At 40.7% G+C, this 27,705-nt stretch overlaps 1 protein-coding gene across 1 annotated transcript in view; it reads right to left on the bottom strand.

The window, feature by feature from the left end:
- ADGRA1 (adhesion G protein-coupled receptor A1) overlaps positions 1-27,705 on the bottom strand; it is a 313,459-nt gene that overhangs the window by 186,683 nt on the left and 99,071 nt on the right. The window contains exons 4-6 of the mRNA XM_081189457.1: positions 25,165-25,236; positions 16,686-16,757; positions 11,451-11,614 (exon numbers count right to left, since the gene is read on the bottom strand). Of these exons, the coding sequence (XP_081045583.1) occupies positions 11,451-11,614; positions 16,686-16,757; positions 25,165-25,236 (308 nt within the window). The remainder of the gene's footprint in view (positions 1-11,450; positions 11,615-16,685; positions 16,758-25,164; positions 25,237-27,705) is intronic.

Raw genomic sequence — 27,705 nt, 5'->3', positions numbered from 1 at the left:
CTCATTTTCTGCCAATTCCATAATACCAATGAGAAAGGGGGTTGCTTCCAAGTCATTTTAATAGCCACTTCCATCTTAATATTCTCCTGTCAGCCACACTGTCTTACACTATCACAAATTAAATGGCAACCTCCTTTTTTAAATCTTTCCTTTTAGTTTGAAAAATTGCCATACATAAATGCCAGCCCTTTCCCCCCATGAAATAATTTATTCCTCATGTACAGGGAAATGCAATCATTCTGTAGGCAATAATGTTTGTTTTTAAAATAAATGTATCTGATTTGAACACTCTAAATTCTGAAGGGTGGCAAAAGGAATTCCCATCTTTTGTGACCTTATGAAATAGTTTATATTTATGGTTCTGAGTTAAGGCTATTGTGTTACATTTGTGCCCTGCCCCAAGCTGAGGAGAAAAACGAGGAATAACTTCTCACACCTGATGTATCCTGTCCTTCACCTCCCTTCACCCCCACCCCAGATTTGACTTAAGATGTGAACTGGCAATCTGAGACTTCAGCCATAGTCAACCACAACTTTTTACACAACAGATGAAGTTTTACACAACAGGTGAAGTCAGACTGAAGCCTGGTTCACTTGTAACACTAAGTTAAACCATGGCTAAATGTGATTGAGAGAGCTGTAGTCAGAGCAAAACTGCAACCACTTCACTCATTCCCCAGTGCTGTTGTACCATCCAAAGATAAAACATGGCTTAGCATTATGCTCAAATTGGGATGATGATGATAATTTTTGGTGACAGCAGTCACAAAATTAAAAGACGCCTGCTTCTTTGGAGAAAAGCAATGACAAACCTAGACAGCAACTTAAAAAGCAGAGACATCACCTTGCCAACAAAGGTCCATATAGTTAAAGCTATGGTTTTCCCAGTAGTGATGTATGGAAGTGAGAGCTGGACCATAAAGAAGGCTGATTGCCGAAGAATGGATGCTTTTGAATTATGGTGCTGGAGGAGACTCTTAAGAGTCCCATGGACTACAAGAAGATCAAACCTATCCATTCTTAAGGAAATCAGCCCTGAGTGCTCACTGGAAGGACAGATCCTGAAGCTGAGGCTCCAATACTTTGGCCAACTCATGAGAAGAGAAGACTCCCTGGAAAAGACCCTGATGTTGGGAAAGATGGAGGGCACAAGGAGAAGGGGACAACGGAGGACGAGATGGTTGGACAGTGTTCTCGAAGCTACCAGCATGAGTTTGACCAAACTGCGGGAGGCAGTGGAAGACAGGAGTGCCTGGCGTGCTCTGGTCCATGGGGTCACGAAGAGTCGGCCATGACTAAACAAACAACAACAAATAATAATAATAATGATAATAATAAATTTATACCTCGCCCATCTGGCTGGGTTTTCCCAGCCACTCTGGGTGGCTTCCAGCAGAATATGAAAATATAATCATTCGTCCACTATTAAAAGCTTCCATAAAGATAGTGATTTGTTTCACTTAAACCAAACCTCAAGCTATGGTCAAGGCTTCTTCTTGGCTTGCTGATCATGATGTGTTGGGGGTGGGGCGGACAAATCAAGTCTCCAAGTTTAGACATAATGCTGAGCCAAATTATGGCTGAGCTCCAGGAAGCGTGGCAATAACAGGACCCAGGGATGAGTAAAGCAGCTGCAACTTTTGCTCAGAATACCTGCATGCTTGCTTGCTCACACTCGGCCATGGTATGGCTTGGATTTTGTGTGAACTGGGGATGAGTGTTGTCAAGTGGAGCCAAGTACAATTGTAGTAGGTTGTGTCGTGTGTGGTAAAGGAATCAGCACAGTATTTTACATTAGTGTGTGTGTTTTTGTTATCAGGCCTTCAAACCGATGACAGATCCCACCCTTACTTTTCCTTTCCCAGCTCTGATTTGGCAAGGTGAACAGTAAGGAAACAGGAAACAGACTCCTGGGCAGGCATCCTAAGAGTCTCTAGGAAACTAGGAAAACAAGCTATAGCGCTACCTGTGGATGAATGAAGATATAATGGGCCTCCAGGAATGTGCAAGACAACTGTCAAGTGCATGAACATCACACACTAGAGAAACAAAACTTGGCAGCCCTTTAGGAGTAAGGGCGTACCCCATTAGCACTGTATAGCATTTCCCTTCCTCACTTTGATGTGTAATGCCTTGAGCACAGAGTAGCTACTGCCCTTGACACTGCCAGTTACCACAGTTCTATAAAGCTTTGCAATTATGGTTTATACGACTATAAAAGAAAGTGCATTGGCGTGAAAGGTAATCTCTGGGAGAGGAGATACCAACACAGGAAATATGAGTAATAGCTGTCTTGTTTGGATGCAATGCCAACTGAGAACGGCATTAAAAGCACTTTGCTGGGACATTATTAGAAATATGTATTCAATTTCAGGGTGACAAAAGTAAGGCATTTTTATAAATGAATTGGCAAACACTTTAAATCTTTCTTGCCTCGTTCAAGGACACCCAGGATTCAGAATAAGTACTGCCCCTGCTTCCGCTGCAATCTCAAAATTTTCCTTGGGGCTTTCAATTCATTAATGCATCACCAGCACCATTGAAAAAATGCCAGGTACCCTCAGTTAATGATAAATGTAAACAAGCATGGTGATGGGCTCTGTTGTGTGTATATATATATTCTAAACATGGCAGTAACCTACTACCATTTTTGTTTCAGTACAATGTTCATTTAAACTACACACAAATGCTTTTCAAGCGGCGTAAATATGAAAGTAGTGATCACAGTGTGGATTTTGAAACACACATAACGTTATGATGATCTACAAGTTGGTATTATTGTTTATCCCTGAAGTTCCACATCTCTCCAGTGCAACTTAGCCTTAGCCACTGTCTCAAGAAAACATAGTGAATGTTGGTGAGAGGGACAATTTGGCAGCAAATAAAGGAAACCAGAATGTCTGAAGACATTTAAAACAAATGCCGCATTTTATGCATTGCATCACACAGGAACTTAAATTACACAGGCCATTAATTACTGTTAAATATTTTTAGCCATGTTTACACAGCCACTTGAATTGTTTTTACATATGAAAGTATTTGTAATTGCTTTTTAATTGCTGTAATAGTTTTTAGAAAGGAAATAATGTAGCTGTTTTTAATACTGATGTTTTTATTATGAAATTGCTTTGAGATGCTATATGAGAAGCGATTCAGAAATAATTCCATTCATAAGTGTAATAAATAAACAAATGTATCATAAAACCTGTATTAACAGTGCTAATATAAAATACTGGTGATACAGATAGGCAACTGGGAGTTGTAGATCCACCCTCTTGCAGGGTTCATTTTGCTTCAGAAAGAGGGAAAACCCTCTCCCCCACTGCAGATGGCCAGGAAATCCAGATTTTACAGTGGAACACTACCCCCCCCCCCCAAAAAATGGGACGCAGGTGGGGCTGGGAGGAGCCTAGGGTGGAGCCTAGGACTTGCCAATCAGAAGTTCGGCAGTTCAAATCCCTGCGATGGGGTGAGCTCCCGTTGCTCGGTCCCAGCTCCTGCCAACCTAGCAGTTTGAAAGCACATCAAAGTGCAAGTAGATAAATAGGTACTGCTCCGGCAGGAAGGTAAACGGCGTTTCCATGCGCTGCTCTGGTTCACCAGTAGCAGCTTAGTCATGCTGGCCACATGACCCGGAAGCTGTACGCCACCTCCCTCGGCCAATAAAGCGAGATGAGCACCACAACCCCAGAGTCAGTCACGACTGGACCTAATGGTCAGGGGTCCCTTTACCTTTTACTACCAAAAAAGCAGGGCAGGAATCTAATCATAAATTTACCTCAGGGGGACTATTGTTTTGCTCTTGGATACCAAAATAATAAGGCCTCAAATAAGACATGGAATTCTAAAGACAAACACCACAGACTAAACTTTAAACAGCTATTTTACAGCATGGGAAAGACGGTCTGGAGTATAATATAGCGCATCTACTATGAGTAGACTTTTGACAGTGGAGACTGCCAATCTGTGAAGGCAGCACAACTATCAATGGCTTTTGTGAATATAATCTAGAAAGCAGGGGGTTAGGTGACCCATGGTGTTGCCGGACTACAAGTCCCATCACCTCTGAGCACTGGCAACAAGTTCCATCTCCTGGTCATAAAGATGCAAGTCTTCTGTCTCTTGAAGACCAATGAAGCAGGACAACATTAAGCAAGTAGTTTCAATAATCACTGCGACCCTGAAGTGACTCAGAATCCGAACTGTAGAATGATAGAGTTATAAGGGGCCCAGAGGGTCCCCTAGTCCCCTGCAATACAGGAATCTCAACTAAAGCATCCATGACAGATGACCATCCTATATATAACAAGTTTCTTCCCAAGACTGATGCTTCTGCTTTCAGGTAGAGTTGGCAGCAGTGTTCCTAGCGAAGGATAATTTTTCCCAGTTTGCCACAAAATGCTCTTCAGAATGACACTAAGACGATAACTTTGTGGGACATTCTGGGGGGTAGCTACCATCTGACTACCATAAAAAACACCACACTGCTGGAAAGTTCACCCTCAACACCCTGATATTCACCACCAACCCTCCCCAAATGGCTTTTAAAAAAGTTTATATCCCACACTTTCTCCCAAAGCAGCCCAGGGTGACAAACAGAAAGTGATAAAACAATAACAAACACCTTTAAAAAATTTTATAAACAGTTCCAGTACAGATACAGACTGGGAAAGATCTCAACTTAAAAAGGCTAGTTGGAAGAAAAAGGTCTTCGGTGGGTGCCTAATTTTCAGTGCAATGGCCTAGGGCTACAAGAAGTAGAAATAAAAAATGGAATATTTTAATGACCCCACCCATTTCAGTTCATTTCCGTGTCAGATATGAGGCAGAGAAATGGGGACATCTCAGCTCAGTGACTTTTGACACATGTTTAGACGGCAAACAATTTATATTTTTATTTAATGGAACTTGATACAGTACATATTTAGTTTTTGCTCTTCTGTGCTGATTTCTCCTCAGGAGAAGTATGACCCCCTCAGACTGGGTACTCAAGCCTCACTGTTAAGACCTGAGAATTGCTGCTGACACATAACTCTCAAAGTGATTAAGAATGCAATGAAAGGCAGGAAAATGTGAATATCTGCTCTTCCTTTTCATTTAGAGGCAACTTCAATGGACATTCATAGAATACACTGGAGCTTAAAAAGCCCACTTTTATTCTTTTTTTTTACATAAGTATGCTTTTGAAGAGGGAGTCTGAAACCTTTTTGAGCAATATGTGTGTGTGTGCAACAGCCTGAATACCAGCCATAATACAAAAATGTTTCTCCTTTAGAATAACTGTACAATGTTCTAATTTAAATGTTGAATAACATTCTAAATGAATCTTTCAAAAGAATATGAAGTAGTAAGTCAGTCTACTAAAATTTTCTACACAGGTATATTATTATGAGCATTTTTTAAAAAAATAAAAAATAAAACCTATTCCAGATAATATTCTGAATGTCACTCACTGTGTGCTAATTTCACTCATGACTTGACTGTTAAAATTAAGGTAGCTTTCAAAATTGATGGGCTGGAAAGTCATTGAAATACAGACAGTTGCTACGTGATTCCCGTGTTATTGCCTAAATCTAAGTACTATTGTTTATTTGCCTCAGCCGTGAACCATAATAAACAATCTATTCCATATTTGAATTATTGTGGGAGATAATTTGCCAAGGCATTCCTAATTTAGAATTCAATGGTCACACCAGTTGGTTACAGGTTATTTTTTTTCAAAGGTGAAACACATTCATTCTGTGTATAATCTCTCTCTCTCTAGCTCACACACACTGTTTTTGCCAGTTTCATCCACAGCTAAGGCCAGAGTTATATTTTAAAAATCTGAAGGAGGCAATTTTAGCACTTTACACTTTTTCCAGCCTAGCATCCTTACCAGTTAACATCATAAGCAATAGCCCAGCAATGTGGCACTTAGGTACCTAGCTCAGGGGTTGTCAATTTGGTCCCTACCACCCACTAGTGGGCGTTTCAGGATTCTAGGTGGGCAGTAGGGGGTTCTACGGTACAAGCTGAATCCTCCTTCCATCGAGAACTGGTGGGCGATAAGAAAATTTTACCATCAAGAAAGATGCATTAGTGGGTGGTAGATATAAAAAAGTTGACTACCCTGACCTAGTTAAACAGAATCCATGCAGGTTCATTCTCAAACAGGTCTACAGCAAACTTTAGTGCTCAACAGAAGTAAATGCCGATTAGGGTTTTCCTTGGATTGCAGTATGTTCTGATATATCTCTAAGGAGTGGGATAATGGGAAAACTGCTCGGACGCATGCCTAGACAGCACATGTCCAAATGCAAAACCACTAAGCCCCTTGCTTTCTAGGCACAGCACAAATGGAAGTGTGGAGGAGCCCAAACTCTGAGAAGATCTCTCTCTCTCTCTCTCTCTCTCTCTCTCTCTCTCTCTCTCTCTAAACAAACAAGGCAGAAGCCCTCTTTCCCAGGTGATATCAACTCCAGGGCCTACTGTAATTCAAGTGACCAGGACAAAAATATCCAATTGCCACAGCAATGATTCTGTACTGCTAACAAACAGATTTGCAACACACACACATTTCAGACATGGGTTTGAACACAAATATGATGGGGAGGAGATAATCTCAATCTCCCCCATTAATTTAATGCCAATATATTATGAGAAAAGGGCCTCTGTTCGGTACTTAAAAGTACTGCTCCCATATTGTGGCACTCCCTCTAAAAAGAAGTCAAGCTTGCTTCCTCCTTGTCATCTTTCTACCAGCAGTCTAAGACCTTCCTATTTAGAAAGGCCATTGAGAAATAGGTGCAGACCATGTTACTACAGGACAATCAGAATTTTAATTCTGGTTCTAAATTTTTTTTCTTGTATTGGTTTTTAACCATTGTTGTTTTTAACCAATTTGCTTTTGTCATTTTGTATTTTATGATGATGGTTTTTTAAAGAAGCATCGTAGCCCAACTTAGGAGAAAGGCAAGATACAAATACATTAAATAAATTATAATAAATAATAAAATCATGAGGAGAAAAAACTTTCTTCTGGTGTGGTGCTGTCACTGCTTGTAAAGTTTTATGAAAGCCTCAGAATCACTTCTCACTTTTGCAAGGTAGATAACACACATTTCACCTATATCCATGTCTGCTTGATTTCCAGGTAACTTGAAGAAGATACTGCTTTATTTCAAATTAGCTTCAGCATTTAATTTCTGTTGAGGGTCACTTAAGAGAATAACTGCTGAAATAAAGGGAAACTGATTGTCATCATTATTTGCTAAATTCTCTCCTTCCCTCCCTTAGCCATACACTATAATCTCTCTGTAATTTTTGGAGATTGCATCTGAGTAAACAATGTTTTCCAGGGTTACCTTATTCCTTTACTGACTCACCCTGGGTGCTTCCTAAGCGAATTTGAAGTGAGAAACACTTTTGAGCCTCAGTTCTTAAAGTCTGGTGAAAATCGGGGGATTTGATGGCTTTCCTTATCTGTTATGAGAGGGCATTTTCTTAGGTCATAGAGCAAAATAATATGATGAAGCTAATTCAAAATACATGGTTTTCACTCTGATATAGAAAGCTACAAGACTCACCAACAGGTTAGACAGCAGTGGCAATGACCAATAAGATAAGCCAGGACATAAGCTTACTGAAGAATAGCAATGCTATTAGTTGACTCCATCAAAAAATGTAATTACTGCATGGAATGACTTTCAGTTCACAAAGGAGGAAGAAAAGATTCTATCCTGTAGCTATTAAAGAAATGCAGAATGAGAAGATTGAAACCAAAGTAGTATGTAAATGGCCTCCCCCCCCCCCATACAATTTTTTATTCCAAGAATGTGGACTCTAAATTTTCACTAGAACAAAAACCACGGGATGCAGCACAATGTGGTGATCTGAAAAAACTACCATAAATATTTGTTTACTGCAGACCATAGATGCAAAGAAACAAAGCCTGAGAAGACAATTCATATTATCTAGCCTGAGCCACAGTAGAGTAGTCACAAAGAAATTAATATTTGTGCTATGGCTTCACCCTTACAATTTATGCTTAATTTTTGACAGGCCTAATCTGGGACTCATATGGATACCAATATATATTGCCCCTTGGGGGGGGGGGGGAAACAGCAGCTGCAACTATTGATTTTACCTGGAGAAATGGTACAAAGATAAAGGGTTAACCCTACCTTCCTCAGACCAACCCTGTGATTCATTTACAGTAAGGTTTTCAAACGCAACAGGAGATCCTAATCTATTTGAACCCTAAAATATCAGGGTGCAGAGGAAGATGCATCCTAAGCTCCCTGACGCCTTCCCTACTTCAAGTTAGGATCATGTCCCTGTTGTTTGTATGTCATTTTAGTTAAATGAATGTGATTAAATTGAGGTCCATACAACCCCTGACTTTAGTCACATAATTCCACCCTAAAGTGAAGGCTTGTTTTGAGATACTGTGTGGCGGTCTGTCTAGACTCGGTATCCTAGCATAGGGCTATAGGAGATTTAATCTAGACCTGGATTCCTATGCCTGCAATTTGCCCAGAAAAAAGTTCTATTGAAATTCACTTAAAGGCAGAGCTATACAACTGCTGCCATGTGTAGTCTGGCCCTAAATCTTTTGAGGAGTCATGCAAGTCAGAGAAGCCTTCAGAAAGTAACTCCTACTGCTAAAGCTAATAGTCCTCTCCTTTGTCATCTCCTCCAGAAAATAAAAATAAAAAACCTATATTACAAAGGAATAAAAAAAAATAGACAGTGTAAATCTGACAATGATCTTATGAATTAAAACCTGCCATTTGTGCTGTTCATTGTACATTCATTTCAATGAGTATTTTATACAGTGTGCTTTCAGCTAAACCGCTTTTTCCCTTATGAAGCAAGTGACAAACCAGGAAAGAGTATGAACATTAGGCAAAGGCAACACTGTAAAAAGTCTGCAAAGGAAAAAATAATTAAAAACATTTATTGTCTCCACATCTGGTGCACAGAAATATGTTTAACAACATAGACTGAACATTTAACATAATGCTTCAATGTGCAAGAAAGCATTATGATAAATATATTCTACAGCATCATTCAAGTTTCCTCTTAATTGATACTGGAGTTGTACGTTTCTGTTCAGTGGGTGTCTGTGGTTCCTCATTATGTGTCCTGGCCTGTCCCATTGGTTTTTTGGCAAAAGCGATTTTGCCTCCATGGGTGGGTCTTGAATCCTCATCTATGGATGAGCTAGGGGTGCTCTCTGCAGACATCCTGCCCAGAACGCTCTGTTGTGTGGGCCGCTTCCCCTCCTCTTTGGGTGTTGTTGGGCTCATAAGGGGACCTAAATCTGTGCCCCCAAGGATGCCTGGAGACTGGCATAGCAAGGACACTGATGGCTGAGCCACTGGGGCTGATGAAAATGGGAGGTGATGCTGGACTGTGCCAAAGGTCCATCTAGTCCAACATTCTGTTCTAACGGTGAAAGCCAGATGTCTATGGGAAGTGCAAAAGCACATGTTCTCCACTTGCAGATAGGTAGCCGTGTTGGTCTGTCATAGTCAAAATAAAAAAATTCCTTCCAGTGGCACCTTAAAGACCAACTAAGTTAGTTCTTGGTATGAGCTTTCGTGTGCATGCACACTGTGTATCTGAAGAAGTGTGCATGCACACGAAAGCTCATACCAAGAACTAACTTAGTTGGTCTTTAAGGTGCCACTGGAAGGAATTCTTTTATGTTCTCCACTGGTATTCTCCTGCAACTGGCATTCTGAGACATGCAATCTCCAGTACTGAAGAAAGATCATAGACATCATGGCAAGCAGCTGTTGATGGTGTTATCCTTCTTTAATTTGTCTAATCGCCCTTTAAGGTGTTTTCTCTCCTTCCTTCCTGGGCTGACCCACCATTGGATAAGGCAGTTGTTCCACCAACATAGCAGACTATCGCAAATCCCAGCATAATTCGAGCGTAGGACTGATCTGTCTGTTCCTCAACATTTTCTAGCTGAGTTTAAGTTTGGTTAATTATAAAGTAAAATGGTGAAGGTAATTAATTTGAAGAAAAGGCAATAGTCTCCTCAGGACCATCTTTGCAGCAGCTCTGTCGGCAACCTGCGATGGAGCCTGAAGTTTTATAGTCAGCATGTCAATGTAATCAATATAAATAATATAAAAGATTGACTAAAAATTAAGTAACCCTTTGGCTTTGTCCTTGGATACCAAGTGTGAAAATTAATGGAACAGCCATAAAGCCAAGAAGAAAGTAAAATTTCTTACTTCAGATTTGTAGAAATGAGAATAGCTGCTGGCTGCTCAGCGAGGCTGAATTAGCAAAGCTTGCTTACAGCACATAGGGAAAATTGCCTGGGATCAGTTATGCTTCAGGCAGACCTTGCCAAAACCTTCTGTTCATGTTTTAATGAAGATAAACAGGTACAAATCCAGACTTCATGTCAAATGAACTTCACTGGGTGGCATCAATTATATATTTAATTCATAAGAAAAACTTGTTTTTAATAAGTTATTTTGCACAACAAAGTATTGGTTCTGGTAACAAGCTGCAATGCCAAGGTGTTTCAGACTCTGATATTTACATATCTGACTTGTTATACAGATGAACTGTAACCACAGGAAATTGGCTGAGGGGAAAGATCAACAGTCCTCTGACAGAGAAATTTGAAAGATAAGGATGGTATAAAACTATTCAGAGTATTCTGGACAAAGTATTCTGGAGTACATTTTATAAATGCATGCATGTAAGCTGCACATACAAATGCTTTGCAAGTCAGATAACCATGTGGCACATAGCAAAATAACATTTCTTCCTATACAAAACCTAGAGAATAACTTCTAAGTTTTTTCAGGGTCAGTTTTGTTCGCATGATGAGATCTTCAGAAAGCGACGTACACACTGTGGTTTCGAGATTGCTCTAATATGAGAGTCAGGACTTGACACATGTTATTTTATCTCCTTCCCATCCATTCCGTTTCTATTATTTCAAATATTTGTTTTAAGATCTTTGCCTCTCTTAAAGCTCCCCATTATTAAAATTCATCCTTCCCTACACAGGTACAGCTTATATTGCAAGGCTTGTGAAGGTGAGTGGCAGATAGATTGACATTTATTCCCTGTTGTCACACTACAATCTAATGAAAAAAGATTATTTATTTGAAGATAAAATGCAATGAGAAATACCTTTCCTATGATACATACAAATGTATAAGAGTTACAAAGGCAGATAAGGGCACTGGTAGTTTTACAAGGAACATTTATTTATATACAAAAGAGATCTGCAATCTAATTTTGTTTTTGGTTTTTTTTAAGTTGTACATTGTTTAACCTTAAGCCTCAGTATGGTTTCTGACATATTTGCTTTCTTTCAGCTATCATCCAGTTCTGCACACCAATCACTTGGCATTTATCCTTCAGAATACGCTTTCTCTGAGAACACTGGTTTCAATTCATGACGCTGAAAGAAGAGTACCACTCACCGCACATCAGCTGATTTTCTTTCAGGTTCTGAAATGATGTTCCTTGTAAACTCCTGGGGAAAGCACAAACTGTTTCTTCTGAGATCCGAACTGAAGCATTTCTAGCCCAGTGTAAAACCCATTTGAGATTACAGTCACAGGTGAGAGAATCAGTGTAGAAATGTCTGAAATGAAACCCAAAACCAATCAATACTATCCCTTTCAACATGATTTTTATACAGTGATTGTCGCAGAAAACTAATCATTGAAACACTGACGACATTTAACAAATCTTAGTTAACTAGCTCTTAGAGGAAGCTAGACAGATAATCCGAGTGGCGTCCGGCACTAATGACACATCAGCAGCAAGGACAAGTTGTGCATCCTCTATCTGCACATAATCATCCACATCCATTCATCTTTCCTCCATGAGGCTGAAGATGTTGTTGCATGCCACCCCCGTCTCCAAGCAGTGTAAGAGTCCAAGGGTTCCAGACACCTCCCCAGGGTTTGGTCTTCTTGGAATGAGACACAGCAGAGACTATGTTGCATTTATGATCTATGATTTATTCACACATATATACAAAAGAGGTTTAAAGACTCTCTCAAGGCAAATCTTAAAAAGGTAGTCTAAACACCAACAACTGGGAAAAACAACCTGAGCCTGCAATGGAGGGGCTCACAGCATTAGCATCCAAAAGGTCTTGCTTTTTCCATAGCCAGTGCTTTTCTTCTAGGAAAAAGGGTGCCAGTACTATGTACCTTTGAGTGCCCCCAGAAAAAGAGCACTGACCACAGACTTGGATTCAAGCAGAAATTAAGCATGGCTCTCATTCTCAGGCTTCTGTCTTCAGCCTCCTTCCAGTTCAGCTCCCACACACAGCTCTACTCTGGCTATTGTCCTTCTCACTACCATCCAGATGTCCTTCTCACTACCATCCATTTGCCTTCTGGCACAGAGCAGCTTCCTTTTTTATACTAATGACATGTAAAGGTAAAGGTAAAGGGACCCCTGACCATTAGGTCCAGTCGTGACCGACTCTGGGGTTGCGGCGCTCATCTCGCTTTATTGGCCGAGGGAGCTGGCATACAGCTTATGGGTCATGTGGCCAGCAAGAGTAAACCACTTCTGGCAAACCAGAGCAGCACACAGAAATGCCGTTTACCTTCCCACCGGAGTGGTACCTATTTATCTACTTGCACTTTGACATGCTTTCGAACTACTAGGTTGGCAGGAGCAGGGACCGAGAAACAGGAGCTCACCCCGTCACAGGGATTCGAACCACCAACCTTCTGATCAGCAAGTCCTAGGCTCCGTGGTTTAACCCACAGTGCCACCCACGTCCCAATGGCATGTACTTCGAGCCAATTAACTCACCAAGAAACCTGCCTAGCTCCTTCAACAATGGAAGCCCCCAATCTCACAAAACTGTTTCTCTGTAGGCACAGAACATGCATTTCCCCCAGCTAAGCATGGTTCCAACTTAGGACATTTCTGATAGCTGCAAATAGAGGAAGGGCAATTCACTTGCACGTCCTGGGTTAAATCAAGGTTTACATGTGCTTGAAGTACCCCCTCTAAAAGCAGTGGAACTTTTAAGTCATGGCTACTGTAAGTCCCATTTATTGAAATGGTTCTATTTTAATAAAGATTAACATGTCAGCAGATGTCAAAGCTATATACAACTACCTGACATTCAGAAGACATCTTAAGGCAGCCCTGTTCAGGGAAGTTTTTAACGTGTGATATTTTACTGTATTTTTGGTTTTTATGGAAGCCGCCCAGAGTGGCTGGGGAGGCCCAGCCAGATGGGCGGGGTATAAATAATAAATTATTATTATTATTATTATTATTATTATTATTATTATTATTATTATTATTAAGTTTAGAGCCCACCCTTGCATTTCTTTTCATTTATTGCTTACAATCTTCCTGAGCAAAGCCCAAAGTAGCTAACTGCAAACAGAAAGCAATACAGTATTACCTCTGGTTACATACTTAATTCGTTCTGGAGGTCCGTTCTTAACCTGAAACTGTTCTTAACCCGAAGCACCACTTTAGCTAATGGGGCCTCCCGCTGCTGCTGCGTCACTGCTGCACAATTTCTGTTCTCATCCTGAAGCAAAGTTCTTAACCCGAGGTACTATTTCTGGGTTAGCGGAGTCTGTAACCTGAAGCGTCTGTAACCTGAAGAGTATGTAACCCAAGGTACCACTGTACAGTCAATGCAATCATCCAGACCCTATGATCATCATCTGAAACTCTTCTTCGTATGCCTCCTCTGTGAGAGGTCTTGAGGGCAGCAACACAAGAACGGGCCTTTTCTGCAGTGGCTCCCCGCTTGCAGAATACTCTCCCCCAAGGAGGCTCACCTGGCGCCTTCATTACGTATTTTGAGGTGCCTGGCACAAACATTCCTTTTCTCTAATGTTTTTGGCAAATTAATTGGCTAATCTATGGCCTTTTAAACTAGGGTGAGGGATTGTTTTTGTTTGTTATTACGATATGCATTTTTGTGTCATTTTGGAGGAAGGGTGGTATAGAAATCTGATAGATAGCAATAGTAATAAAACAACCAAACATAGCATAGATCAAAATATAAAACAAGTTTAACCCACGTGTCAAAGCAATGATAGAATCTGTAGAATCCATTGTAATTAATTTAATAACAGGGGTCCTCCTCCTGGCCTTGATGTCTCAACTTCTCAACTGCAGATTCCCATACATCACTTCATTCATATAATGATGGGAACTTCTTTTCGATGGGATGATCCCATGCCACTGGGGAGCATGCCAGGACATTCTTCAAAACATGCTTGAACTAATTTGTGCTTACCATTAATGTCCTAAACCATTCAGTATCTTCTCCCGCATAGCTCTATGCCTCTGCAAGCCTATGTAAACAGCACTGCTATTTGCCCACGAGTCTGATTATGCCACCACGACACGACGTAAACAATGCGGCTCTTTAATCAGATGTTTTGTTTGTCTTCTTGGACAGCAGGATAATGATATGGGTGTTTTAGTTGAGCTTTGTGCTATGCATGGATGCACCATTCCACCTTTCCCTTTATTAATGGGATATGTATACATGGCAAGGAGGAGTTTACCTCCCAGGTCCAGTAGCTTGATGAATTTAAATGACATCCTCCTTCCACTTATGGATGTTTGGGAACAATGAAAGCTTTTGTCTTACTGTCCAATTCAACATTTGCTCTTAAGCTTACAGTGCTATATGAGGTATTTGGGACGTGAGTTATTTAAGAGTATAGAATTAAAATAGCCAGGTTATCTACTGTATGTGACTTAGGATTTAAACATTTTAACTGGAGAAGTGGGGAATCCAGTTTTTCAGAATTATTGAAGTAGAATTAATTTTGGCTCTCAACCTGGGAATTTTAATTTGGCATTTCAGGTGACAGAGAGAGAGAAAACACATTGAGTGTAGTCACTGTGCATCTGCTGCTCAGGAAATCACCCAGGTAAGAGTTGGCAGGCTACCACATGTGAGAGGTGTGGCTGCAATCCAATGGATGTGATTGGAGCGAACCTGCATGGAATGCCCTTTCTGGAATGATGATATTTATTTTCCCAGGCTTGTATATATACCATGGGGAAGGGCCATAGCTCAGTAGAGAATCTTTGTAGGCAGAGCATCTGCTATGCATGCAGAAGGTCCCAAGTTCAATCCCTGGCATCTCCAGGTAGGGTTGGCAGACTCCTTGTCAGAAACCCTTGAGAAGTGTTGCCAGTCAGTGTAGATCAGGCATCCCCAAACTCGACCCTTCAGCTGTTTTGGGCCTACAACTCCCATCATCCCTAGCTAACAGGACCAGTGGTCAGGGATGATGGGAATTGTAGTCCTGGTGTAGATAATACTGAGCTAGACTAACATTTGGTTGGACTCGGTGTAAGGCTCTGTTAGGTTTTATTCTCTCTCTCCTGTTTAGTTTTAAGCTGTTAGGTTAGTTCATTTGTATTGTTTTCAGTAATATTAAATGGACTGATTTTTCTCTAATGAGATATCTACCTTTTTGACACCATGATTATCTGCAAAAAGTGCCTGGTCTGGATTTTTTTTTAGTTCTACTGTTGCCCATTTGACATGCTCAGAACCACTCTGGGCACAATTTTGTGGGAAAGTGGCATACAAACAAAGAGGCCCAGCCTATGATGTTTTGATGCCTGAGGCAAATTGCAAGATGGCGTCCTCCCCACCCCACAATTCCATGTCCTGAAACCAACCAGATGGAGGATGAACCTTGCTTCAACAGTAGTGATGGAACAAAGCATCCTCCACTGAGGGCAGCATGCTAGCTAAGCAGGAATCATGGTAGGCACAACACCTTGCTACAACACCTTTACTACCTTATACCCACTATATCAGCTGCCTGAGGCATCTGCCTTACTCTGCCTAATGAAAGCCATAGATGGATATCTGCATTATGCCTTCCAAAGCATTTGACTTTGATGGGTCTGCATTATAGTCTTTCAGTTCCATAATTCCAACAGACGATGTCAAATTCTATTTCTAATTTAGCGAAATCAATAACAGTATATAGGCTCTGTACTATTTAACTGCCACATGGAAGTCTTTAAGCAGAGGTTGGATGGCCATCTGTCATGTATGATCTAGTTGAGATTCCTCCATTGAAGGGGGTTGGACTAGATGATGTTGGAATCCCTTCTAACTCTACAATTCTATGAGTCTATGCAAGTAATTATAGAAGCACTATTTACCCTCTGCACTCGTTAATTTTTCATCATTATTTTTATTGTTTAATAAAATCCCCCATCTGCTAGAAAAGAGGAATGTTTAAATGTGTTAACTCTAATAAGTAGGTTTAATCTAAGTAGGGTTATAATGAACATATAAGATGTTTTATGTAAACACTGTAAGGAATTAATTTACTTGTTCTCTGCTTCCATCCACCCCTTCATAAAATGTTAAGGGAAATCAACCATAAAGCTTCAGCATTTTTTAAAAAAACAACTTCAAATTAAAAATCACAATGAAACAATTATTACAACCCTACTGTTCTGGTTCCAACACAACTGTTTAATATTCCAGTGATCTGAAAATATTTCATGTGACAGAAAAGGATTAGAATGTGTTTTACAAAATGCACATAAGGAATTTATATTAATTTCACTGAACATACAATGCTGAAAATCTATATAATGATGAAGCTAATCACAGTAATATGTGTAAATGGAGCCAAAAATGGGCCTTTACCTAATCAAGGCATACTTACAAGGCTTTCAGAGCTAAAAGCTCAGAGAAGAGTCCATTCATGAGACTTGAAAAAATGTTCCCTGATAAATTCCTAAAAGGGGAAAAAAATTTTTTTAAAGACATCTCAAATCACACCACATTTTTTGTTCTCACAAAAAAGCAGCCAAGGAATATCCAATTAGGCCAAACATATCCTTTGCAGAAGTAGGATCTGATTTTATAATACTTCACATTTACTACCATCTCTAGACTTTCTAACCTTGGGACCACCCTGGCTCTTTAAAAAAATGGTGCCTGGATGCAGTGATGGTTCAACAAACTGAGAATGAATCCTGGTAAGATGGAGACTCTGTGTGTAAAAGGTTCCCAGGTCCCAGAGTTTGGGGCGTTCACTGGTTCTGGATGGGTTGCACTCCCTCTGAAAGAGCAGGTGAGTAGTTTGGAGTTGCTCCTTGATCCATCTTTGTCACCGGAGGCACAGGTGACACCTGTGGCAATGAATGCTTGTTATCCACTCAGGTAGGTGCACCAACTGCGCCCTTTCCTGGACAGGGATAGCTTAGCCACTGTGATTCATGCATTAGCTACCTCATGACAGGACTACTGCACTCTCTGTTGGACTTGCCTTGCAATTGATCTCAAGGCAGAATGCTACATCCAGATTGAGCAGAGTACCTGGAGACAAACATATTATACCAGAGCTAAGAAATCTGATGATCAGCTGCCATGTTCAAGGGCATGTTTGGGGATGTATGAATTCCCCGAATCACTGTATTACTTTCCTTCATATGTTTTTTATATTGTTTTATATTATTGTTTTATTGTTTTATATTATTTATTGTAATAACATAGACCACTAAGCAATTTAGAAATATTTTTTAATAAATAATTAGGGTGTATTTCAGCAAACATGTTTTGTTTGTAACATGATTGGGTTCTTCCTCCTCCCTGCAAAAAATAAATAAATATAAATATTTAAAAAAATCCCTACTCATTATTTGTTCTGTGCTTGTCTCTGGCAGTGAAGAGAGTGATTAGCTGTTCCAGTAACATTTACACAGTAGCCAGAGACGTTGTTACATGATATTGTACAGCTAATCATTGGTGATTATTCAGAGTCAGGATGAAATAGAAATCAGAGGTACTTGAATTTAAAAAATGAATAAAATTTAAAAAAGCTTAATTTGCAGCAGAAGGAATATTTATATTTTCAAAAATCCAAGCAGAGATTTCAGTCGATCCATCAAAATGGGTCTAGATATATTATTAAAGGAAAACACCAGTCTTCTACATCACCTGATATTTAGAGCAGAGTATTCCTAAGAGATGTATGAATTACTGAGAGCCCCATTACGCTTTCAAAATTACTCTGCGTAACTCATCCTTAGAACAAGCAACATGGCCACTGAGGAGGAAGATGTAAAGAAAATGTGCTGCCTTTAAAATGTGCAATTTACAATCATGTTTCAAATATGAACAGCTCACCACACATAAATATGGCCAAGGGATAAATAAGCAAGTCATGAAAAGACAGGCCAGTATATTAGTCAGGCATATTTTTAGCTATCAGCTACCATCATCCACATCTGCCATCAAATATGAACCATTTCAGTAAACTTCCTCAGTTAAAAAAATTAATATATAATGTAAGTCTTAAACTCAAACCAGAAGAGGGCAGAGGGAGAGGAAGGGAGAAATCAATCACAAATAATGGTGTGTCATAAATTTGTAAGTCAGATTCTAATAGTGGAAAAGATATGAGACATGAACATCTCCTCTCACAAGGGAAGTCTCCTCCAAAGAAAATGAAGAGCAGATAGGGTGGTGGAACTCATGCTAAGGAGATTGTTCCATCAGAAGAAGCATTTCTGCTTGCTGGACAAAACAACCTCTCCTCTCCTGCCCCTGTGCCCCTGGAGATTCTCCTTTCCTTCCATGCAGATTTCAGAAAGACACAGCAGAGGGAGGAGGGTCCTATTGCCATAGCGGGAGTCATTGGGCTGGATTCTGCTAGCACAACAACTTGCATCAATTTGGCCCATAGCATACAACTCTATCAAGCGTATGAACAGCATTTATCAGAGAAGATTAAGTGCTGAGCCCCAGCCACCAAAGACATAAGGTAAAAACTAAGTTTGTTGTTGTTTAGTCGTTTAGTCATGTCCGACTCTTTGTGACCCCATGGGCCAGAGCACGCCAGACACTCCTGTCTTCCACTGCCTCCCACAGTTTGGTCAAACTCATGCTGGTAGCTTCGAGAACACTGTCCAACCATCTCGTCCTCCGTTGTCCCCTTCTCCTTGTGCCCTCCATCTTTCCCAACATCCAGGGAGTCTTCTCTTCTCATGAGGTGGCCAAAGTATTGGAGCCTCAGCTCCAGGATCTGTCCTTCCAGTGAGCACTCAGGGCTGATTTCCTTAAGAATGGATAGGTTTGATCTTCTTGTAGTCCATGGGACTCTCAAGAGTCTCCTCCAGCACCATAATTCAAAAGCATCCATTCTTCGGCGATCAGCTCTCATTTCCATACATCACTACTGGGAAAACACTAGTTTTAACTATACAGACCTTTGTCGGCAAGGTGATGTATCTGCTTTTTAAGATGCTGTCTAGGTTTGTCATTGCTTTTCTGCCAAGAAGCAGGCGTCTTTTAATTTCGTGACTGCTGTCTCCATCTGCAGTGATCATGGAGCCGAAGAACGTAAAATCTCTCACTGCCTCCATTTCTTTCCCTTCTATTTGCCAGGAGGTGATGGGACCAGTGGCCACGACCTTGGTTTTTTTGATGTTGAGCTTCAGACCATATTTTGCGCTCTCCTCTTTCACCCTCATTAAAAGGTTCTTTAATTCCTCCTTACTTTCTGCCATCAAGGTTGTGTCATCTGCATATCTGAGGTTGTTGATATATTTTCCGGCGATCTTAATTCTGGCTTGGGATTCATCCAGCCCAGCCTTTCGCATGATGAATTCTGCATATAAGTTAAATAAGCAGGGAGACAATATACAGCCTTGTCGTACTCCTTTCCCAATTTTGAACCAATCAGTTGTTCCATATCCAGTCCTAACTGTAGCTTCTTGTCCCACATAGAGATTTCTCAGGAGACAGATGAGGTGATCAGGCACTCCCATTTCTTTAAGAACTTACCATAGTTTGCTTTTGCATAGTCAATGAAGCAGAAGTAGATGTCTTTCTGGAACTCTTTAGCTTTTTCCATAATCCAGCGCATGTTTGCAATTTGGTCTCTGGTTCCTCTGCCTCTTCTAAATCCAGCTTGCACTTCTGGGAGTTCTCGGTCCACATACTGCTTGAGCCTGCCTTGTAAAATTTTAAGCATAACCTTGCTAGCGTGTGAAATGAGTGCAATTGTGTGGTAGTTGGAGCATTCTTTGGCACTGTCCTTCTTTGGAAAAACTAAGTTAGTCTCCGACTATATGCAAAGTACTTTCCTTATTGTAAATGAATAATGATGGACCATTCATGATGTGTGTGTGTGTGTGTGTGTGTGTGTGTGTGTGTGTGTGTGCACAATCTAGCCTCCTTCTTGTGTTAATAAAAGTGAAAGGGATTCACCTACTGGAAAGGATAGCAGGGTTGAGACTGCATGGCTCCCAAAGCCCACCGTCAACATTCATACATGGAGTGTGGATTCCTGAGTTGGCAGAAATCTACGCAGGTAGACCTGCAGACATACAGACTTTTGCTATATCAGGGACAGGGTTGGTGATGTGGTCCCACTGTTCCTTTCAACAGATGGACCCCCATCACATTATGAATGCATGGAGTGGGTTGCGCATTAATCTCATCAAATTCCAGGGCCTCCACTACAATCTACATGGCATCCTGCTATATCTCTCTCTGCCCAAGACCTCTTCCTTCCAGTGATGCATACCTGGATAAAATGAGTTATGTTCATTGGAAACAGCTTTTTGTCCAAGCCAAATTCCCAGACCCCCTTCCCTTTAAAAAACTGACTTACAAACCAGTGGCAGCAGGAGCGGCAACACACTGGCTGAGGGAGGCCTATCCACCCTCCTCATCCAGGGCCTTGGCACAGGACAAAGGGTTTTCCAAAGGGTTCCTGCCAGTGCTGTTTTTCTGGGAAAAGAGATGCCAGAACTCACCATGAACACCTCCCTCATTTCTCTTAGAATGGCAATGGTGCAAACCTGAGATGTATCGGAACTGAGTTCTGGTTAAAGCTAAAGGTAAAGGGACTCCTGACCATTAGGTCCAGTCATGACCGACTCTGGGGTTGCGGTGCTCATCTCGCTTTATTGTCTGAGGGAGCCGGCGTACAGCTTCTGGGTCATGTGGCCAGCATGACTAAGCCGCTTCTGGCGAACCAGAGCAGCACACGGAAACGCCATTTACCTTCGCGCCTATTTATCTACTTGCGGTACCTATTTATCTACTTGCCCTTTGACGTGCTTTCGAACTGCTAGGTTGGCTGGAGCAGGGACAGAGCAATGGGAGCTCACCCTGTCACGGAGATTCAAACCGCCGACCCACAGCGCCACCTGCGCCCCGAGTTCCAGTTAGTTCCGGCTTTAAAAAAAGCCCTGGTTCCTGCCAATGAGAAACTTCCTATGGGCCTCTTGGAGTTTGTCACTGGCCAACTTTCTCATGGTGGGAATTATGCTAAGATTATTATTAGTACCTTCATGCATCTGATGACGTGGACTCTAGTATATGAATGCATGTGCAACAATCAATGTGTTGATCTGCACCAAGACTCTGGTGTTTTTACATCAAGAGACTAGCACACCTACCCCACTAGAAATTATTTCCCCTTCCTTTATCCTTTGGAGCTGGGAAAAGGGGAGGCAATAGAGAGAAGTATTCAACTGGAATGCTTTTAAATCTTTGCAGGCTGAACCAGGAGATGCTCTACTGCTTTCAATAAGCAAAACAAACATAATTATCACAGGATGGTGTTTATATATGCTAAAATTATTATTGCATGTCGAGGACCCCCAAGACACCCCCGAATAAAAACATGCTTCACACATCATTTTTGTTTTTGGCATAATTTTGGCCACAACTTTATTGAATTACAGTATGTGAGTGGTTGCTTAGGCATTGGTTAGCAGCTATCTGTTGGTTTAGGCACTGGTTAGCAGCTATCTTGGAGGTAGGAACAGAAATGACAACCGCATCCCTGTGGAAGTCAATTTTGGGGAGAGAATAAAGCTGGGCGCTAGGCTCTCATCTCTCCCGAAATGCTCCAAGGGACTCTTGCGTGGCCCTAGCCCTTTGCCAGGGATTCGGACAAAAGCATGGCGAGCCCCTGGATTCCTTTAATGGAATACCCTTGCAACAGCAGCATTGGAGGGGCAGGCACAGCCAACCACATCCCCTCCACCAACCAAAAATTAACCAATGCCTAACCGCAACCTTACAAGTTGTGACAATTTGCTACGCAGTAGGCAAAACCCAAATGGCACCAGCCAATCAGCCAAATGGTAAAATTCTTACCAGGCCCCTGCCCCAAAGCAGATGACCCCATGACAGGCATAGCAAGGTCAGCGCGAGCAAACCCTAAATAAAGGGAGGGTAGGAGGGTAATCCGATGTGCGCAGCGAAAAGAGGAAGCTCAATGTTGCGCACAGGGAACATATATAGCACCCCCATCAATCAAATGAAATTGCAACAATAAATTTTCCCCAGCAACAATTGAAGGTGTCCAATCAAATTTGTGGCCATCCAAACTAACCCGCCCAGCAACAGGGGATGTCATGGTTGCTCCCACCGCAACACGTGCTCTCCATGAAGGAGAACCCACTTTCTCATTGTTCCTGTACAACTAATGTTATTTTCTCCTACTACCTTCACTCTCCTTCCTTATTTCCCTAATATGCTTCCCAATCTAATCTCTAAAGCTCAATTGCTCCTCTCTGCCTTCGACACCACTCCCTTACCCCCACCCCATGGTTTTTCACTCTGGCCCTGGCCTATCCCACACTTCCTGATTCTTCCCTATTGGTTCTCATTAGCAAGTGACCTCATTTCCTCCTTTTGCCCTTTATCAACCACTTGGCATAAACCTCTTACCTTTAGTCACAATTCTTGAATTATCACTATGTCAAGATTTCCTTTCGATCATATATGGTAATACCATAGTTGCAAATTAAGGAAATGGGTATCTTAATTTGTGCTTTAAGGACATTTATTTATTTATTTATTTATTTATTTATTTTATTTGTAAAAGTAAAAAAAAAAAAAAGAATTTTACACTAATAAAAAAGAAACAGAGGAAAAGAAGTACCGAGGCTGCATGTGTACATAGCAAACAATTAATCAACTTAAATGAGTGCCAAACAACACACTGACTACTTCATTAAAATTGATCAGTCTGCGATAGTGCCTCTGAAGTGAGAAGATTATTAGTTTTTCTGAACAGCTCATTTGTCTCCAAATTATCAATTAATCTGGCAATCCCTTTATAATTCTACTACCATTTTGATCTTTCAAATGCTTTTCAGGACAATAGAGGCTAGAAATTAAAATACTATCAGCAGATGAATATTAACAACTGTATAATACAGTTATGAGATTGTTCAAGGTATGTGAGATACACCACCAAGTATTAGACTTGAATGCAGAAAAAAGACTGAAAGTAATTCTGTTGAAGGGACACATGCCATGCCCCTGAAGATTCTGCTTAAATCTATTTGGATAGATTCAGAACTGTGCATGAGGCAAAACTGTTGTGTGTGGATCAATTTGGTGATTAATGTAATATGGTGGAATATAGACCTTCCTGACATATCCTAGAGTTAATATAATCAAATCACAGATGGTATTGACCTGATTGCTCATAATCTTGGTTTTTGCTTTATGCAAGCTATACACAAACACCTAAACATCTATTCCTGTTTTTAAATATTCTGTTATCTTTTATACAAAACACATTGTGCCTGCACTTCCTATGTAATAGTTAGGAGATAGTACAGTCATTCATACACACCAGAAGGCAAGCTTTTACATACTGGTTCAAATTTTAAAAAAAATCAGCTCCCCCCACACCTTATGTTGCTTACATACCACTAAGAGCTTTGCAATTTCTAGTTTTACTTTTTGCTTAACAGTTTTCAACATCTACTTCAAACTTAGCATATTCAAACCGTTAAAACATTAAATTTTTTTGAATGGTTTTTGCTGCCTTTGGGTTTTGTAGTTGGCCCTGGCGTCATTTGCCCCACTGTCATTTAATCTGATTGGCTGCAGCAACACATATGATTTAGTGTCATCACTTCAGACATAACATCATGGCAAAACCTTGGTCAAGGAGTCATCCCAGACAATCGCTTTAATTTAATGTTGTGCCGAAGAGTTCCAGCTGGAACTCTTTCATCATATTCATTGGAGGCTGGGTGTGTTTGTCTGTGTGAGTAAGAGACGGGGAAACAAATTTGAAGGGAAAAGCTCAGTCTTCGATGGGCTAGAGCAGGCATGGCCAAACTCGGCTCTCCAGATGTTTTTGGGACTACAATTCCCATCATTCCTGACCACTGGTCTTGTTAGCTAGGGATGATGGGAGTTGTAGTCCCAAAAGATCTGAAGGGCCGAGTTTGGCCATGCTTGGGCTAGAGGATAACCTTCAGGGCAGGGGACTTAACATTAATATCTGGATGCACTGAAGGCGTCCCCCCTTTAACTGCACAGACAAGTGTACACACACACACATACCCCACTTGTCATTGTGGTAAGTGGCAGCAGCATTCCTAATCTGGTCCAGAGTCATTTCTCCTCCTTTATGGAAGGCTGCTATATCACAGTGTAACACCCTTGCAGCTACACTCTTCAGGTAAAAATGGCTGTCACCAGTCATGGATAGGCACAGTCTTTTATTTTAATCCCACAATGCTCTGGGAGGGATGCTACACTGATATAGCATTCATCCAGAAACGTCTGAGGGGGTGTGGGTAGGAATCACCCCCAGATGGGTTAGGAACTCTGCCACCACACAACACAGCTGGGAGAAATGAGGTTCAAGAGAATGATGACAAAGAAGATTAATCAGTTTTTTTAAAATGGTACTTAGAAAAAGCAGCAGAGGCTTCCACAAACAGGAAGAAAAGAAGCAAATTTCTTAAAGCAAACTTCTGCACCGTCATCTCCCTACCAGTGCTATTTTTCTAGAAAAAGAGGTTCCAGAAGTCACCATGAACGCATCCCTCAGTCTCTTATAATGGCAATGGGGCCCACCTGAGAGCTGCTGGAACTGAGCTCTGGCGAGTTTTGACTGAAAAACAGCCCTGCATAACCCCATTCCAAGGGAGGTGGTAGTTCTCGCCGCACTCCAGGATTTTTCAGAAGGGGGGGAACTGAGACCCAAGAGTGCCCGTTCCCAAGAATGTAACTCCATTCATGTAACTCTGGATAAATTAATTTAAACTCTTAGGAAAGTTACAATTCCTTTAAGGCATAATGATGAGTCGGTTTTCCTAATTGCAATAGCTGGTGTTTTTAATAGTTTTGAAAAGTACAATACTCACAATTTATGAAGGTTTTTAAGGCCAACAAAGATTTCAGGTGTTAAGCAGCCAATTCTGTTATTAGAAAGATCCCTAAATAAAAAAGGAGAGGGGATAGCATTAATGAGGGGAAGTGCAAAATCATGAATAGTCTCGTTAGCATTTTATCCTCATACAACCTTTAGACAGCTAATACAATTTTTAAAAGGATAACTGTTTTCTAAAATATAAGATTTATCCAAAACATATAGAAAACACAGAACTAATACTTTCCAGACAAGTATTTCAATAAAATATGTTATTGTATTTAATCTGACTTCTTCATAAATTAGTCATATGTATAGAGATCTCAGAAACGGATGAAAAAGAAACTCCAGCCCCCCACAATGCCAATTTTTAAAGTAATGTTAAAGAGATCATAATCCACACACAGAAGGAATGGGTACTACCTGACCCAAAGCTGGGGGCAGCCAGGAGGTTTGATGGATGCAGGGGGGGGGGGTGTGTCTTAAACAAGGGAACTAAAAGTGTGTCTGAACTAGAGCATCCATCGATCATCACCTAATGCCTTATGTCTTGTACCACCAGCATTATAGGCTCTCAGGAGACCAGACAGAACTTAGGGAAAGATACCCAGACTGCAAACACTCTGCACCACTCGTAGCTTGAATGTGATCAGTTGACTCTCCAAACAAACTGCAACACCGTATAGCTCATACAGCCACTGCAACCTGGCAGTAAAGCCTCTACTTTTTGTTTCAATTCACTGCCCTGGCTCACTGGTTCAAGGGTTACTGCCCTGGATTGTGATACCTGCCTGTCTTTGCCCTACTCAACACTGTATTGCTGCCTTGGAATTCTTATGCCAGGCTGTTATTCTGTTATCCTGGCTCTTTGATCCTTGTCTGACAGATCTCCTGCCTAATCTGCAACCACAAATGTTGCCCTACTCTTCCTTAACCCACTCACAGCTCAACTTCATCAGCACCCATTTCAGAACTAGGAGAGATGGTTCAACTTATCTAAAAAATATTTTAATACTAGTTTGGTCAACTGATAGAAGCAATAGGATCTCGGGATTTAGACTAAATTTAACCCAGAGCTGGTTTATAAATAATCTACTTATTTGCCAAAGTGATGGCAAAACCTCTGCCATCAGTGCTATCTCCACATCCAATATGTTGCATAGGTTTTTAACAGTTTTTCTTAACAAGACATCAACAAAAAGAAACAGTTTGTACTAGCCTGCTTTTGGATGCCTTTCTACTGTTCCTTATTATTTCAGACCAAATTTACCTCATGTCACACAAATCTGGTGTTCATTTTTTTTGCTGTAAATATTTATACCAGAAATGTTGACTCATGAAATTGATCTTGTAAAACAACCAGACACATGGCCTGTGCTCAGATTTATTTTTCCTCGTAGACATCATTTTATGTTAATCCACGAGATCTCTTTCTCTGCCATTGCAGATACTAAATTATCACAGTACATCAGTAAGCGAGAAGGCTTCCAAATGAAATTGTTAATTTTATGTAGATTTGGCAGCCTGTGGTTTTCAACTGACTCACAAAGCCTCATGTCACTTGCAAGACGTCTGTGTTACATTAACTTCAGCTGCTTACTATATCCTCTGTGGAAAATATATGAATGAATAGGAAACAGACTAAAGCACAGTCTTAAAGAAGTTAGCAGCCTTCAAGCACCAATTGCAACAAGAAAGCCATTCATTTATCTTGTAATGTAATCTTCTGTTTCCTAATCAGGCAACAGAAATAATCTTTTCTTTTCTTTTCTGGAGAAACTCATAATTATTTAGAAATAAATTATAATCGGGCTATTCACTGACTTTAAGATATTCCATATTGCATTGAAAATAATGTCTGAAACTGGTAAACAACCAGAAACACATTGTATGGAAGCCCAGAATAGTGATTATTTTTTATTTCTGTCTCTAGAGCGCCTGCTGCAGCATTTTTTCTCCAGTTATTTACAAACCCAGGAGCTTCTGCTCTGTGACCTTTGCCTTCACGGTTCTTTTGCTTGTGGCTGAGCAATATTGAATCACAGCTTATACAGCTTCCCCATTCTCCCCACAAGAGGTCAGGGTTGTGTTATTAGAGTACAATCATCTCCATAGCAATAAGACTCAATTGTCATCATAGCGTTTTCGCAGATTTACAGTGACTCAAAGTGCATTCAGATTCACAGAGCAGATCTATTTGGAAATGTGCATAATTCCCGCACATATCTTGCTGTCCATACACTGACTTTCCAATTTTCAGAATCACAAAGTAGATCTGTTTGGGAATGCATTTAATTTTTAACTAATATATTGTCCAGTCTGTATCGCCTCCATTTTTGAAGTACAAAACCTGTGCAATATTTTTGTTGTTGCTGTCAAAGCCCAACTGTATTCAGGAAAGGCAATGACTATTATACTTAGCCTCCTAGTGGTGCAACAATAAAATGGCTAGCACATTTACAAAGCTAAGCAGGGTCTTGTATGGTTTCAAACTGGATGGGAGACCACGTGCTAAGATTCCTGCATTGCAGGTGGT

The sequence above is a fragment of the Podarcis bocagei genome, assembly GCF_964188305.1.
Source record: "Podarcis bocagei genome assembly, chromosome: 4".
Taxonomy (NCBI): Eukaryota; Metazoa; Chordata; class Lepidosauria; order Squamata; family Lacertidae; genus Podarcis; species Podarcis bocagei.
Note: the sequence above shows the minus strand (reverse complement) of the source record. Positions and strands in the feature narration are given on the sequence as shown.